The 15553-nt window shown below is 37.7% G+C and overlaps 1 protein-coding gene across 1 annotated transcript in view; it reads left to right on the forward strand.

Annotated features, from left to right (window-relative positions):
• LOC108683351 (mucin-17) overlaps positions 1 to 14830 on the forward strand; it is a 26400-nt gene extending 11570 nt beyond the window's left edge. Inside the window, exons 3-6 of the mRNA XM_018172661.2 lie at positions 8224 to 8298; positions 9644 to 9718; positions 10211 to 11951; positions 12355 to 14830. Of these exons, the coding sequence (XP_018028150.2) occupies positions 8224 to 8298; positions 9644 to 9718; positions 10211 to 11951; positions 12355 to 12605 (2142 nt within the window). The 3' untranslated portion in view covers positions 12606 to 14830. The remainder of the gene's footprint in view (positions 1 to 8223; positions 8299 to 9643; positions 9719 to 10210; positions 11952 to 12354) is intronic.
• The last annotated feature ends 723 nt before the right edge of the window (positions 14831 to 15553 follow it).

A 15553-nucleotide genomic window follows, 5' to 3' on the forward strand; every position in this document is an offset into this window, starting at 1 on the left:
GGGGTAACATTGACCGGTTTGGAAATTAGGTTAAAATTACCATATATAAGACTCTGTAGAGTCTGAAACACAAAGAAAAAAACATTAATATTGGTACATTAAGTATTTTATGGCAAGATATTTCCAGAGTATCCATCCATATGTAAAGAGTTACATTCATTTACAACATATACCTAAAACTTGTGAAAAAATTGTCAGTAAGAATTAGTATTGGTGAAGGACATGTTATCGTCTAAGTCAGTGCAGAGACCATCTTGCTTGCAACCGCATTGGCTCTATGTTCTGTAGCAAAGGGAATGCCAAGAGCTTGGACTGCAGTAAAAGTCAGGGAAAGCATCAAGTGGTGAACCATAGCCTCATAGGTACGTTAGACTGAAAAACATGGCTTAAATCATAATACTGCTAACCACTAAATGGTAACAAACATATTTACTAAGTGCTGTAGAAATTTACCTTAAGCGGGCATATGACCAAAGATAGTCACTTCCATTTCTAAGCATTGGCGGGTGTATGCTCATATATGATCACACTAATTTTTGCCATCATAATCAGTTGATAAAGCAAGTTTTTAACTATGATGCTAGCAACTATCATAGCCTAAACTATAGCTTTGTGGGCTAGAGCTGCTAAAGTGAAAATGATGAGAGCCTGAAATGCCATTTTGCCATTTCTCCAGTGTACTTAGTTTTTAATTCAGCTCAATCAGACGTAAAAGCGCGTCAGAGCGCTACGTCATACATGATGTAACTCGTACACAATCTATGATTGGTTGGAGCTTGTTGGCAGGCTGCCCAAGCATTGTGGTTGATGTGGGGGGCCTTTTTTTACTCCTATTTTAATTACCAAATATGGTAACTTACCCGCAAAAGGGTTAACTAGGCATTAAGTATACTTGTATTTGCTGATTTCAAGTGGTAAATAAATTAATAGATGATTAAGTTAAGAGACAGTTTTTGACATATAAAAACTAATTCTGACACAGCTTGGAATTAGACACACACAGCTCGTTCCGAGCTATGTGCAAAAATTAAAATTTTCTTAATTAAAAGCTTAATAGCTCATAATTAAAGGCCTAATTAAGTAGTGTTCAATATTCAATAGTGTTCTAATTCCAAGCTGTGTTGTATTCCAATGCAGCTCACACAGCACTCAGAATTCGAAGACAAGAGTGTCCAAATTACGAATTAGTAGAGTTTGAAGTGCAGCTGGAATTAGTCTCACAAAATGCTTAATTTAGTCACACACAGCATCAAAATATATGGATTTGTAATTTAGTCACACACAGCATCAAAATATATGGATTTGGTATGTTTGCCTTCTAAAAGCTTTTAAATAAATATGGCAACATTTTGTCACGTTTCATTGTTGCTGGCACGTAGTGCCGCTAGTGCGGTGTTCTGAGAGTGACATGAAGCAAACAGAACTTGAGTTGCGCATATGGTGATTTTTTATAGCCAATCATTTTTTGCTACGTCCTTAATGTGTTGGAATATACCTCATTTACCCTGGTCAGACCCAAAACCACACATTTTTGAGTGGTGATGTAGGCTAATCAGTTGAGTTCTAGGAATTACTAAGATATCATGTGTTGTCTGCATCTGAAATGAAAATCTAGTATCAAATTTTTAGATCAAATATGTTACCATGTTATGTACCATCAAGGCATCAACTGGGGTGACTTCAGCCACCTCTACCACAGAAATAAATGGCAGCAAAACTAAATACTAAATGCAGAGGTGGGCAGTAGCGCGCCACATGTAGCGGCCGCTACATTTTCAGTCGTGGCAGTGGTGCTACATTTAAAGCAATGTAACGGTAGCGGTAGGCTGGTAGTTCCCGCCACATATTTAAGTAGCTATATCTAGTTTTGCCGCTACTGCTACATTTATAGATAAAGCCTTCAGATTTTGCTTAATAGTATTAAATTAAAAACCAGCATAGCCTACATACATTACAAAAGATTTCGGTGTAATGTTGTCAACCTCAGCCAACATGTTAGCTAGTTGTTACTTATAAAGTTGCTACCAGTTACCACTTACAGGTATTTTTTCATGTTTCAGTTTGCTTACAGTTATTTTTACACAGTTATTTTTATGTTTCACCTTCCCAACATGGATGTCTACTTTTATCTACCAATCTAAAAAATAATCCACATATAGGCCTATATACAAATAAGACTGATTTTTATATGTATATGTGGATAATTTTTGAGATTGGTAGATTACAGTAGACATCCATGTAGGGAATGTAAAACATAAAAATAACTGCAACTTTTATTTACTGTATCTAACTCGTACTAGTTCGGTTAGGTTAATAGCAATAAAGTTGCATTGATATGTTTTGAAAATGTTTTATTATCATTAAATGTTTGAGTAAATCCCAATAGCAAAACAATAAATAGAGATTTCCTATAATTTTGGCCATAGTAGTGGCTAATGTAGCAGCACTACATTTTACTGTAGCAGTAGTGGTAGCACTTGCTACAATCTAGTGGGTGTAGCGGTCGCAGTAGCGCCCACTACATTAAGAGCATGTAGCGGTAGCGGTAGCAGCTGCTACAATCCAAAGTAGAGCTGCCCAGCTCTGACTAAATGTTGGCCAAAGTGACTGGGGTGACTTTGGCCACTGAGGTGACTTTGACCAATGTTTATTATTTTGTATTGCTGACATTTGTTTCTGTTGTAGTGGTGGTCGTTGTCACCCCTGGTGGCTGAAGTCACCCCAGTTGACAGTATGTGAATGAATCCATTATTCCACTCCTTTAGGCTGTGAATATCATAGCAAGGCCATGAGCAGTGAACTCATTTGCACAGCTGCACTCACACGTTATCTGTAATCTCTAATATTACCATAGAACATGGTGAAATTGTAGGAATTGGTTGTTCATTTAAATCCACCAGGATCCCTGTTGCGAAATTGGGCCAACTCGAGCCGGCCTACTACTTGAGGACCGGCTGCTACTGGCCCTCCCGCTACTATTGGAGTGAGCGCCCTACTATTTTTAGCCACCGCGCTCCTCAATTACATAGGAAGATGGTCATTTAGAAAGCATTTAGAATACCACCATGCAGTGAGGCATAGAAAAAACAACAGGGACATTTATCTTCACTTTAGAGGCAATTGAATATGTGATAATGCATTGATTACATTTATGTTGAAAAAATAATTCAGTTTTAATGTTATTTCATATTCCATAGTGGCAAAACAGAGAGTTTTTAAACTCTTCGAGTTCAATTTTGAGTCCTACGAGTAGACCAGTAAAGTATCATGGACACCAGCATTATCATACATGAGATTTTGGGTTTAACCCTTTAGCGGGCAAGCATTGATATATCCAGAAATTAAAATTTCAGAAACCATATCAAGAAAGTAAGAAGTAGTATACAAAATATTTATTCTTATGTATTTCTGAAAATTTTGAGTATTAAAGGTTTAAATCACGCTTGATGAATTCATTAAATGCAGACAGCGCACATAATTTTTCTTGATAAAGAAAATATAGTTTATGCAAATGAAAAATTAGTAACATTACAATTTTATTTAATTCAATTCAATCAAGTTACTGGAAATAAGAAAATATATATTAATACTCCCACCTTAAGAAAAAATGCGGAAAGAGCATCAATTCCATCGTCCAAGTCAAAACTTTCATTTAAATGCTCATATTTTAATTGTGGACATTGCAGGTGGTGATACTATTCTTAACATTATCGCTGCAAAATTTCATACATACTGAAATTTCATCATATTAGAGCCATGATATTTCAGATAAATGTAGGACATTGGCAAACTGGCCTCCTGGCAAACCCTTTGTGCAAAATGCATTTTTATTAATGATTGCATAGAGGTATTTAGGATTGCAAAATTGCTAATCAACAAACAAACAAATTACTCAACTAACTTCCTAAAATCCAATGGCGATAAAGTGATTTTTTTTATTTGGAGTTTGGAATCATTTGGGCTCATAGTGGCAAACAAGAGATGTTTTTAGTGCATTTTCTCATTTATGAAAAAAATGCACAGTAGCGGTAGCAGCTGCTACAATCCAAAGTAGAGCTGCCCAGCTCTGACTAAATGTTGGCCAAAGTGACTGGGGTGACTTTGGCCACTGAGGTGACTTTGACCAATGTTTATTATTTTGTATTGCTGACATTTGTTTCTGTTGTAGTGGTGGTCGTTGTCACCCCTGGTGGCTGAAGTCACCCCAGTTGACAGTATGTGAATGAATCCATTATTCCACTCCTTTAGGCTGTGAATATCATAGCAAGGCCATGAGCAGTGAACTCATTTGCACAGCTGCACTCACACGTTATCTGTAATCTCTAATATTACCATAGAACATGGTGAAATTGTAGGAATTGGTTGTTCATTTAAATCCACCAGGATCCCTGTTGCGAAATTGGGCCAACTCGAGCCGGCCTACTACTTGAGGACCGGCTGCTACTGGCCCTCCCGCTACTATTGGAGTGAGCGCCCTACTATTTTTAGCCACCGCGCTCCTCAATTACATAGGATGATGGTCATTTAGAAAGCATTTAGAATACCACCATGCAGTGAGGCATAGAAAAAACAACAGGGACATTTATCTTCACTTTAGAGGCAATTGAATATGTGATAATGCATTGATTACATTTATGTTGAAAAAATAATTCAGTTTTAATGTTATTTCATATTCCATAGTGGCAAAACAGAGAGTTTTTAAACTCTTCGAGTTCAATTTTGAGTCCTACGAGTAGACCAGTAAAGTATCATGGACACCAGCATTATCATACATGAGATTTTGGGTTTAACCCTTTAGCGGGCAAGCATTGATATATCCAGAAATTAAAATTTCAGAAACCATATCAAGAAAGTAAGAAGTAGTATACAAAATATTTATTCTTATGTATTTCTGAAAATTTTGAGTATTAAAGGTTTAAATCACGCTTGATGAATTCATTAAATGCAGACAGCGCACATAATTTTTCTTGATAAAGAAAATATAGTTTATGCAAATGAAAAATTAGTAACATTACAATTTTATTTAATTCAATTCAATCAAGTTACTGGAAATAAGAAAATATATATTAATACTCCCACCTTAAGAAAAAATGCGGAAAGAGCATCAATTCCATCGTCCAAGTCAAAACTTTCATTTAAATGCTCATATTTTAATTGTGGACATTGCAGGTGGTGATGCTATTCTTAACATTATCGCTGCAAAATTTCATACATACTGAAATTTCATCATATTAGAGCCATGATATTTCAGATAAATGTAGGACATTGGCAAACTGGCCTCCTGGCAAACCCTTTGTGCAAAATGCATTTTTATTAATGATTGCATAGAGGTATTTAGGATTGCAAAATTGCTAATCGACAAACAAACAAATTACTCAACTAACTTCCTAAAATCCAATGGCGATAAAGTGATTTTTTTTATTTGGAGTTTGGAATCATTTGGGCTCATAGTGGCAAACAAGAGATGTTTTTAGTGCATTTTCTCATTTATGAAAAAAATGCACGATTGTGCTTGCCCTGTCTGTCTGTCCGTCTGTCCATCCGTGACCTCAAGTTTTCGTCGATGAGAAAATGCGCTTTCTGTCACTCACTGCAGTGAGTACTGAGTTATATTTTTAAAACTAGTTCAATTTTATTTGCTATTCTATTTCAAAATTCACTTGAGAGGAGCGTCTGGGGTAAAATTTATCTCAGCTATTTACGGACGGATCACTCTGAAACTTGGTACACATATGTAAAACATAAATCAAAGACTTTTTTTGTTCATGTGAATTTTCCGAAAAAAGGAAAGAAAACATGAAATTCTTAGAAAACAGCCAAAAAAGAGAAAACAGCCAAAAAAGGGGTACTGTAGAAATCTATCTCCTCCTAGGATTTTCAAGCTACAACATTGAGACACATATCATTCGATATGTAAAGACATTATCTAAAAACGTAACTACCACTTTTTTGAATTTCTCATTTTTGTGGGTGTGGGAGCATTTTCCCCCAAATTTAAAAAAAAAATTCGATTTTCCCTATTCCCCCCTCCCCCTTTTCAAAATATTCCAAAACTATAACAAACTTGAAAAAAAGCCCTTGTTACGTTTGTAGATCTTTTATTTGCAAATCAAATGGTATATCTCTCATTGCTGTAACTTCAAAACTCTGGGAGCCTGAGGAGATAGCTTTGCAGTGACAATAAGTGTGAATGTTCAGGAGAGTGTGACAAAGTCCCATGTGCATCGGAATGGGCACTCAATGTAGCAAGGATACAAAACTAAGCGTTACTGCAGCTTGATTCCAGTCAAGGATGGTGGGAGCAATGACATGCAACCCTTCCCTTACAACTGCAGGCAGGTTACTGAAGCACATCTTATGTGGACTAGCTATTTATTTTATGCATGCTACCGGGAATTATCACCCACCTAAAATGTGAAAGAACTCCCCTGACCACCCCCATTTTGCAAGCTGTCGTGAACGCAGAAATCAACGTACAGAGATGATTTTGGTACCGTTGGATAGAGCAAATGTCAGCTTTAAGACGAGACTAAAAACCGGAAAAGCCATAATTAAAAATTTTATCCCAGATGCTCCCCTTAATATATAAGCATTATAATGTTGATCTCTAGTCCATGATATTTTTAAATTTACTGGTCCACTCATAGGACTTGAAATGAAAGCCTAAAAAGTGTCTCCTTTGCCACTATGCATTTGTAGCTCTAAGTTACAGCTTGATCTTGAATTTTTTTTACCAATTACCTAGGACATAATTCATCCGTCAGGAATCTGGCAGTATAAAAATTAGGGCCATGCTTTAGCTGCATCTCAGAAAGATGTATTCTAAACCGTGGGCCTGGTTGTGGTCATATCAGATAGCCTGCAAAAGCAATGTAATTCTGACTCATTTTTGTTAAGAACAAGGAGATTGCATTGTTATGTGCTAAATTGCCTTCTAAGTAGGATTTTTGGTATAAGGTTGATGATATTGTGCAAAACTCGTTACTTACTGTTTGGATATTAAGTTACAGTTTTCAAAATGATTTCATGTCCTGAAAACTGAACTTATGTCTGCAAAGCTACACTTGTAGCGCAGCTCTAAAGCTACATTTGTAGCATGGAGAGCTGCTTTTTACCAGACAAGGGCTTGGGTGATTCAGGTATACAGAAATTTAAAAAAGAATCCTCAAAGGAACTTATTCATAAAAATAAATATTTTTTATGTTCCAAACTAAATTGATGTAATATATTATTTTCCAATGATGATTTCTCATAGGTCCTGATATTTTGTTACTTCCTTGTTCTATGCTGTCAAATACCTGGTATTATTTGGCAACTTTGAAAAGCAAACTTATGGGATGACAGTGACACTAAGTGTACTGTCTAAAAATTATTTTGTCAAGTCTAGTCCATATAAAGTCAGACTCTATTCTATTTCTATGCTAAAAGTCTATGAAGAACAATATTCTTCAGGCAAGGGCATGGTAGCCAAAAATATGCAGTTGAAGTGATGTTAGGACCAAGGGCTGGTCATGGCCATCCTAACACGGAAGCTCCTATTTTATACTGATCTGCTTGTGACAGAGATCTAAAACTTCTGTGATGGCAAGTCTTAATAGAGCTCCTAACAGTTCTTGCCTGTTGTGAAGTTGATCCCCAAGCATCAATGACTTCAAATAACCAATAATAACATTTGCGCAATAACTTCGGGTAAATTGGAAGTCTTAGTGAAATATTTGCTATATGGGTAACCTTCATATCATACTGATTAATCAGGAGTATGCTAGAGACAATTACAAAAATTATCAGGCCAAATATTTAACAGAAATTTTGAAACTTGACATTGCCAAATGAAAGCATGATCTGGATAAAGTAGAAAGATGTTCAAAACGGTCTTCTTTGGGGGAATTTCTGTTCAATACACTAGCTTTAACGATCGGAAACTATTATGGCTTGTACAATTGTACAAGTTGTGTACAGATTTTCTTGTCAATTCCACTGTGTGTTGGTCTGCCTTAGCATTCCTTTACCTGTAAACATTTTGTGACAAATGTTCATATATATTTATTTTATGGCATTAAAGACAATTTGGCAGTTGTTTGAAATGCTATGTTTTGATCAGCATTTCATCATTTTAGAAAGTTGAAATGCCATATACATGGAAGTATGCAGAAATTTATTTGAGACTTGGAGGAACTAAAGACCTAAATCATGATGGAATGCTCATTGTGCCTCTGTTCCCAGGTTATCGACATGGGCACTCTGTTGGCCATCATTGCTGAGTTGGCGAAGACTCCTATCACACGAGACATTCTTGAGGTGAGCAATTGCTTTGAGTCAAAAGTCTCAATTGCCAACAGCAACAATGGTGCTTGAAAGATGCATGCTTGAATATTTTCTTGTCTCAGTCTCCAGCAGTAATAAGTCTATTTTAGTAGCATAAGTATCTTCTATTAGTGTCTGCCATTTTATCATTGGTTGGGTGTATATTGGCTATTTTTGGGTATTTTTTCCTTTTTTTTTGCATTTAAATTAATATATCTTCAGTCTCTGACAAATGGTAAATTACAGAACATAAGTGGTTGCAAAAACCTAAAATCCCAAATGCTTTTAAGTAACATTCAAGGCACCTTGTAGGTATGTTCTATCAAGGTCCTCATTTAGTAACGAGGTAACAACTAGTAAGGGAATGGTTGAAATACAGGTGAGATTTTTTTTAATTTATTGTAACAATGGCTAACATATCTGGGGTCTTTAATGATATGCAGACGCATTTCTTTTGATTAGGAATTTATATTTACTAAACTGATCAAACTTTCATGTATAATGGTAGTCTAGTGAAATAACTAGTATGAGCATATCTTCTATTGAAATGTGATAAGATGACCTAGCACACAAGTAACCATCAGAAAACTATGAACAAATAACGTGGCAAATATACTATTTGGCGTGCAATTTGATGAGTAACAGCTACAAAGGTGCAACAGGATTGAAATGCAAGCATCAGCACTATGTCACACAGATCATATATGCTGAAAGCCCATTAGTAATAAGGAAATACTTCTTTCTTAAGTTAGTGAAAAGGTGTGCAGATTGGCAATTGTGAACTGAATATCTTGCAGCTGTGATCCATGAATTGTAAACTTGAGTGTAAAGGAAACTTTTTACATGAGTAGATCTAGGAATTGTAATTTTTCTAGTGTAAAAAAATAACTTCTTGCAAACGTGAATCAAGGAGTGGTAATATGCAAGCATAAAATGATTATCTTGCCTAAAGGATATCAGGAGCAGCAGATGAGTTAGATTTGGAGATATCCAATTCTCCGCCATTGTCGTGTCACTACTCACCCTCCATAATGCTTTCCTCATGCTCCTTATACAAGTCTCGTGAATAAGAGTTATTGTTAGTTGTCGATGAAGCTCAGTCAATTTAACCACTGGACTGGGAGTTGAGGTGTAAAATCTTGTGCAGTTAAAATCTCTTCAGTTTCAGCCAACATTTTAACAACTGACACCTGGTTTGGACCACACTAAAGCACCATGTCTCCACTCATTCACTGAAGTTTTATGATTGATCGCATCATGCATCATATATTTCATAATAAAGATAGGTTTCATGATAGCAATGATTCATTTGCTTTACTCGATTACTATTATTTTTCAGCGAACCCGAATAGGCCGAGAGATCAAGTGCATCAGGAGACAAAATGAGGATCCAGAACTCAACAAAAGAGCAAAGGTAATCTTTTTATTTTTTTTTTTTAGTATTGCTCTCAATTATAAGGTGGTATGTTCTAAGCAATTATGCCTATTTAATAATTAGCGTGGAGTCACCTCACAGGCTCACACAGTGAATGATTGCAACAACCTCTTCCCGTTGTGCTGGGCACAGAAGTTCATGTTGATGCTGAAATGCTGTTTGTCAGTCATGCTTCTTGATATGCTGTCATGCTTGTCATGCTTCTTGAAAAAAAATGCTTTATTGTGAGAATAATAAAATTGTTCTGTGACCTTTTCCATGTTGAAGTTCATATTTATTCTTCATGCACAAAGTTAGTTATTTACTTAGAGCTCAAAAATGTTAATCATTTTAGGGCTTTACTTGAAAGGTTGTGATTCTTTATGGTTATTTTTTGAGTCTAAAAACTAAATTACATTTGCACCACTTTTTTCTACTTCAAACAATATGCCATTTATTATGTGAAGAATCATTATTTGTGTGTATTTGCAGAATTTGGTGCGTGAGTGGCGGCGTATTGTTGAGGCTGAAGAACGCCCATTGTCTCAGCCCTCTGCAGTAGGTCACCCAAGCAATGGGAGTAACGGTCACATTCTGCCGGCTCCCACGAACACGCCTGTTGCATTGTCCGGTTGTCCTCCAGCCGTGTCAAGTAGTGGTCGTAACTCCCCTGAGATAGAAGTACTACATAACAACACAGCAGTCACCGCGCCATCGTCACGTTTGCTTGCTAGTGGTAGCAAAGGCCGTGCAAGTGCAACACCTGCGGTCAGTACGCATCACCATCAGCGGAACCACACAAAACCTGTGTACCCCCCTCTCTCTCCCGTTACCTCTCGCACCGCCCCGGCATCACCTGCTCTTCCTAGGCCTTCAAGAGGTCCATCTCGCCACTCTGCACCTACATCTCCTGTTTGTAATTCCCAGAATGGTACGTCTTTCCCCTCTTCACCTAGTGACACCCATGTACACTTGGGGGCTCCATCTCCAGTATCTCCGGCTTCATCAAGAGCAATGGACAGTGCTATGTCTATGCCCCTGTCCTCTAGACCAGTGGATCCTCATAGAGCTGTGTCGCGGTCGGGTAATGCATCGTCACACAGACATGTAGCAAATAAGCGCCTTAGAAAATGCAGTGAAGATGATGATGAGGTAACTGAAGTTTTGGAGTTGGACGAGGAGGGGCCTCCCATCAAACGCCAGCGAGTTACTCCCATGACTAATGGCAATATTGTTGACGTTGAAGATGTCAACAGTGTTGGGAGCAGCGCCAGCAGCTATTGTGAGGTCATAGAGGATGATATCGTTGTTGAAACTATAACTCCTATTAGTACTCCTAGATGGTCTAATTTAGAGCTAAAAAATCGCCAAAGTGGGGCATCTTCATCTAATAATTTAAGATTTAGTCTTAGTCCAAATACTAAAGACGTTAAGTCGCCTTCAAGAAGAGGCCGCTCAAATAGCAGCAGTAGAAAAGGTACTCCTGGTTTGGTCACCAAGCTTCCTGCTGCTTCCGATGCTTCTTTGCTTCCGGGAGCACCTCGGGGCTCTTCTTCCCGTAACAGTGCCTCCAAATCTCCTGTCGGTACCGAGGACGGCAGTAGTGCTGACACGGCACTCCTACCTAACTGTGTCGGAGATGTAACAACCCTTAATAAGACCTCTGGTAGAACTGTTAGAGGAAGAGGCAGACGAAAATCTATCAATTCTAGACCGTCTCTGCCCGATATCAAGTTACCTACATCTTCGAGTAAAGTCAAAACAACTTCCCAGCTTGTTGCTGAATTGGCCCAAAGGAAAGGTGATTCATTGTTAGCAGAGAGAGCTTCTAAATTAGAAGAACAACTAAAATCAAATGACGAAATGACTCGAAATAAAATGAATCACGTTTACCGCTATGTCCAATCACTTCCAAGTCCCCCCGATCCCAACAATTCCTCAGCGCCGATCGTGCTGGTACCCACTCCTTCCCCGCCTGCAGAACGGCTACCTGCCTCACCTCATCCTAGTGATCAACCCATCATAATTTCTCCTGAGCCTGAACTGCTTGGAGCTCCGAGACAGCCAGCTGATGAAACCGAAGTCCCGCTTTCTGTGCTTGACTCTTTGGGCGTCACTGGTGCCGAGGATGATATAGAACTGCTTGCTAAGTTACCGCCGATCGACTTCGAAGAAGCCTTAGAAGTACAGAAATATGAAGATCAGCTCGACAATCTCGAATATAGACACACAGGTGGGTCTTGATGATGCACATATACTGCATTGAATGAATTCTGTATTATTTTAGCAATCTCCTTACTGTTATCAAATGCTCAAGCAATCGTGATAAGAATATTTGAATTATTTATCTTATTGATACTATAGTTAAAGTTGAACGATTTAGTCCGAATATAACCTTTTTCTAAGTTGGTCTTAATGCATACTCGATACATTCATGTTTAACGTGTATTGAATTAAATACTTTCTACATATATTGGAATCAGGTAACGTAAATAGAATTTTTTTTAGTGCGCCGATTTCTAGATGATATTAATTACTTGTAAAGAAGGAATGCACGTTCCTGGACAAATTTCGCCTTCATTCTAATTTGTTGAAAATGTTTTGCTATCCAATTAATATCAGTTTTCAAATTCCAGAATATGGAGCGAAGACTCTAAAGGATTTGCATATGGTTGATGAGGATGAAGAAATTGATCATCAGCCCTCTTCTTCTTTGAATTCGACGACGTGCGCGGCTCTGGAGCGCTTACACTGCAATGAAGTGCCTGGCGTCAATGGCACCTTAGACAGCGAGTCGAGTTTCCGTCAGTGGCACGAGGTCGTCGAGCAACAGTCATACCTCGGCCAGCCTTTGCACATGCTGCCTTATGTTCTCTTGGACTTCTGACCGTACTTATGCGCTCACTGGGCAATTTTTCTCCGTTGATACCCTGCTATTTGATACATAAATGACGTAAGATGCTTCCTGGTGAGCTTCTGCTCCACTTATGACGATTATTTCTGCTTGTCCAAAGCACGAGCCGAATACATTTTTTGATGGCAAGAGGCACAAGCCAATTAGAGCTTCGCTGTAGTTCAGTTTACTCATATTGAATATTTCTGGCTACTGTTGTCGTGAAACGCTTCTGGGACGATCTGCATGTTGTTAACTATTTCAAATCGCTCAGATGATCTGTGGATATCTTTTTATCAGGGTCGGAGGTCGGAAACTGGGAATGAAGTTGTCCGTTAAATAACACTTAGACTAAGTATTTTTTTATTGTTTTCATCTCCCGGTGTGCAGGTTGAACGAAGTTGTATTAGAAATGCTCCAGTACAACTTCGAATACTTTTTGTACAGATTGGGGATCGCGAAGATGCTTCGCAAAATTTGATTTCTTAATACGCTTTTGCGTGGAATTACTTGTGTAGACGTGCAAGAGGTTGAAACAGTCTTAGTTGATAGTGGGTGCCTTCAAATCGGTTCCCGTTGGTTGCTCCCTATTTTCCCGGAGCGATGTCTTGTGTTGGGAGGATTTTCTAGGTTTGTTCAGAAGAACGTCTCATACTTCTTCTGATACTTGAGGATATTGCTTCACTCAGTACCAAGAGTCATGCTTTTTTTCCTTTTTTAAAGAATTCGGGCCAAGTCAACGTTCTGATTAAGGAAACTGATGAGAACTGCTGTATCGACACTAATTCACTTAAACGTTCTTCCGATGTTGTCTGTTGAAATGAAGAAGGTTTGAAATAATTACAATGTTGTTAGGAATGTTTTTTCTTGTTAGTGTTTCAAGTTGTAGATGAAAGAAACTGTTAAACTCGTTGTCTCGTTTATTCCATCTTAATTACGTTTAAATTTAATTCTTCATTAGTAATCCGACTTTTTCTCGATTGTTTTGTGTTTTCAGAGCTACCGTGTTGGATTTGAACCAGACTGAATATCGACCTCAGTTGGACGTTTTATTTTGCTGTTTCACAAGAAACTCCAAATTTTAGCAACAGCTATTTGTTTCTAGGTTTATTCATGATAGATCTAATTTGGTATGGTGGCACACGCTGTTAGATTCGAGACCTGTGATAGATGCTATTGAATCGAAGGGAAGTATCAAGATAACTGAAACCCTTGGCAAGATCGAGTCATTAGACACCTCCAACCGTAGGATGGAACCGAATGTGCAAGCAATTGCTTTGACATGTTAGTAAAATAATTGCGATTGTGTTGTTCGTTCATCTATGGGTTGGTCCCTTCTCATATCATCTGCGCAACTGCGAGAGATGATCTTAATGATAACAAAGCAGTTTGTTTAAGCTGATTTTGAATTTGTTGTTTTGCTGCACTTTGGCTTTTGAGACAAATCCAAGTATTCCCTTCTCGTCGCATTTTTCATACTACCTGGAATATCAATCACATCGTTTCTTTCTTTTGTTTGGGTTTCAAATCGTGTGGTCGATTAGAGCTCTCATATTTTATTCAAGTCATGTTTACCTAGGCAATTTTTTGAATTGTGAATGCCAATATTGCACACAATTCTATTCAGTAGAGCTCTATCTTGGAGAGCGAGTTGTGAAAATGTTTGTATGGACATAAATTTCCGTGACGAATCACTTCTTGTACTGACATTTTTTTTTCTTGCATATCTCCCTATGCCTTTAAACATATCTAGCGTTGATCTGGCGTCTTCTTTTCATACTTTTTCTGAAGTTACATATATCTTTGAGCGTCTGTGCGGAGAATCTTACACTTTACCGATGCTATTAGCGTCCAAACTTGCTGTCAGTTCGAACGTCTTGGTTTTGTGTTTTTATTCAGGAATGGAAATGTGGCTATGATGATGAAGTAATCTTGCATATTGGCGAATGGTAATACCCTATGAACTCCTATAACAAGTTATGCTGCTTATCTTTAGCTGGTGTGTCAGTAGTGTCAGTAAATTTTAGCATGCAAAGCAACAAGTAACATCGCTACTGTGGCAATCCTTAACTTCCATCCGTACTGGATGAGATTTATATCATTAGCTGAACTAAAGAAATTCTCGTGGCCTGAATCTGCGCATAAATAAACCTCGCGCTATTGCTAAATGTTGAAGTATATCTCAATTATTCATCACCGCTCGATTTATTTGTAATGTTTAATAATTCGTGTGTTGTGATATCCGACCCGTTTTAGTTTGATGTTAAGTTTCGGTTTGCTCTTCATCTTTTACTTGGAAATAGAGAAGCTGCTGTGCACACAAGTTCCCTTTATTTCGTCTTTTCTCCTTGCCAGTCATATTCATAATTTGAAGGTTCACGCTGGACTTGATTGATTCCATCTTTTGCGTGATTGGTTCTGTTGATCATATCAATGTAGCGATTATTACATGATACGTTGTATATTTTCTTCGCTAGTCCTTCAATATTATTATGGTATGGTTATTATTATTTGTCTTTAGTAATCGGTGTGATAATAAATTATTTTCAGACTACCGTTGTGTGAATTTTCTTCTTAGTTTAAGCTGCGTTCTTATTAGTCAATTTGTGCGTTGAGATCCTACGATGCCCTTGAAGTCCAGAACTTGGCACTCAAACCCAGCACCGTAAAATTCTCGGAGCGTTCTTCTGCGTGAGTGGTTCTGTTGATCATATTAATGTAGCGACTATTGCATGATTCGTTGTATATTTTCTTGGCTAGTCCTTCAATATTATTATGGTATGGTTATTATTATTTGTCTTTAGTAATCGGTGTGATAATTTCAATTCAGGGATAATTCAATAAAATATTGTTCACCTGGAAATAACTGTTAGAGATAAGGTTCCCCTTAGAATATTTTCACTGGGAACCTTATTTCTAACAGTTATTTCCAGGGCAACGTT

This window comes from Hyalella azteca, unplaced genomic scaffold (genome assembly GCF_000764305.2).
Source record: "Hyalella azteca isolate HAZT.00-mixed unplaced genomic scaffold, Hazt_2.0.2 contig3170, whole genome shotgun sequence".
NCBI lineage: Eukaryota > Metazoa > Arthropoda > Malacostraca > Amphipoda > Hyalellidae > Hyalella > Hyalella azteca.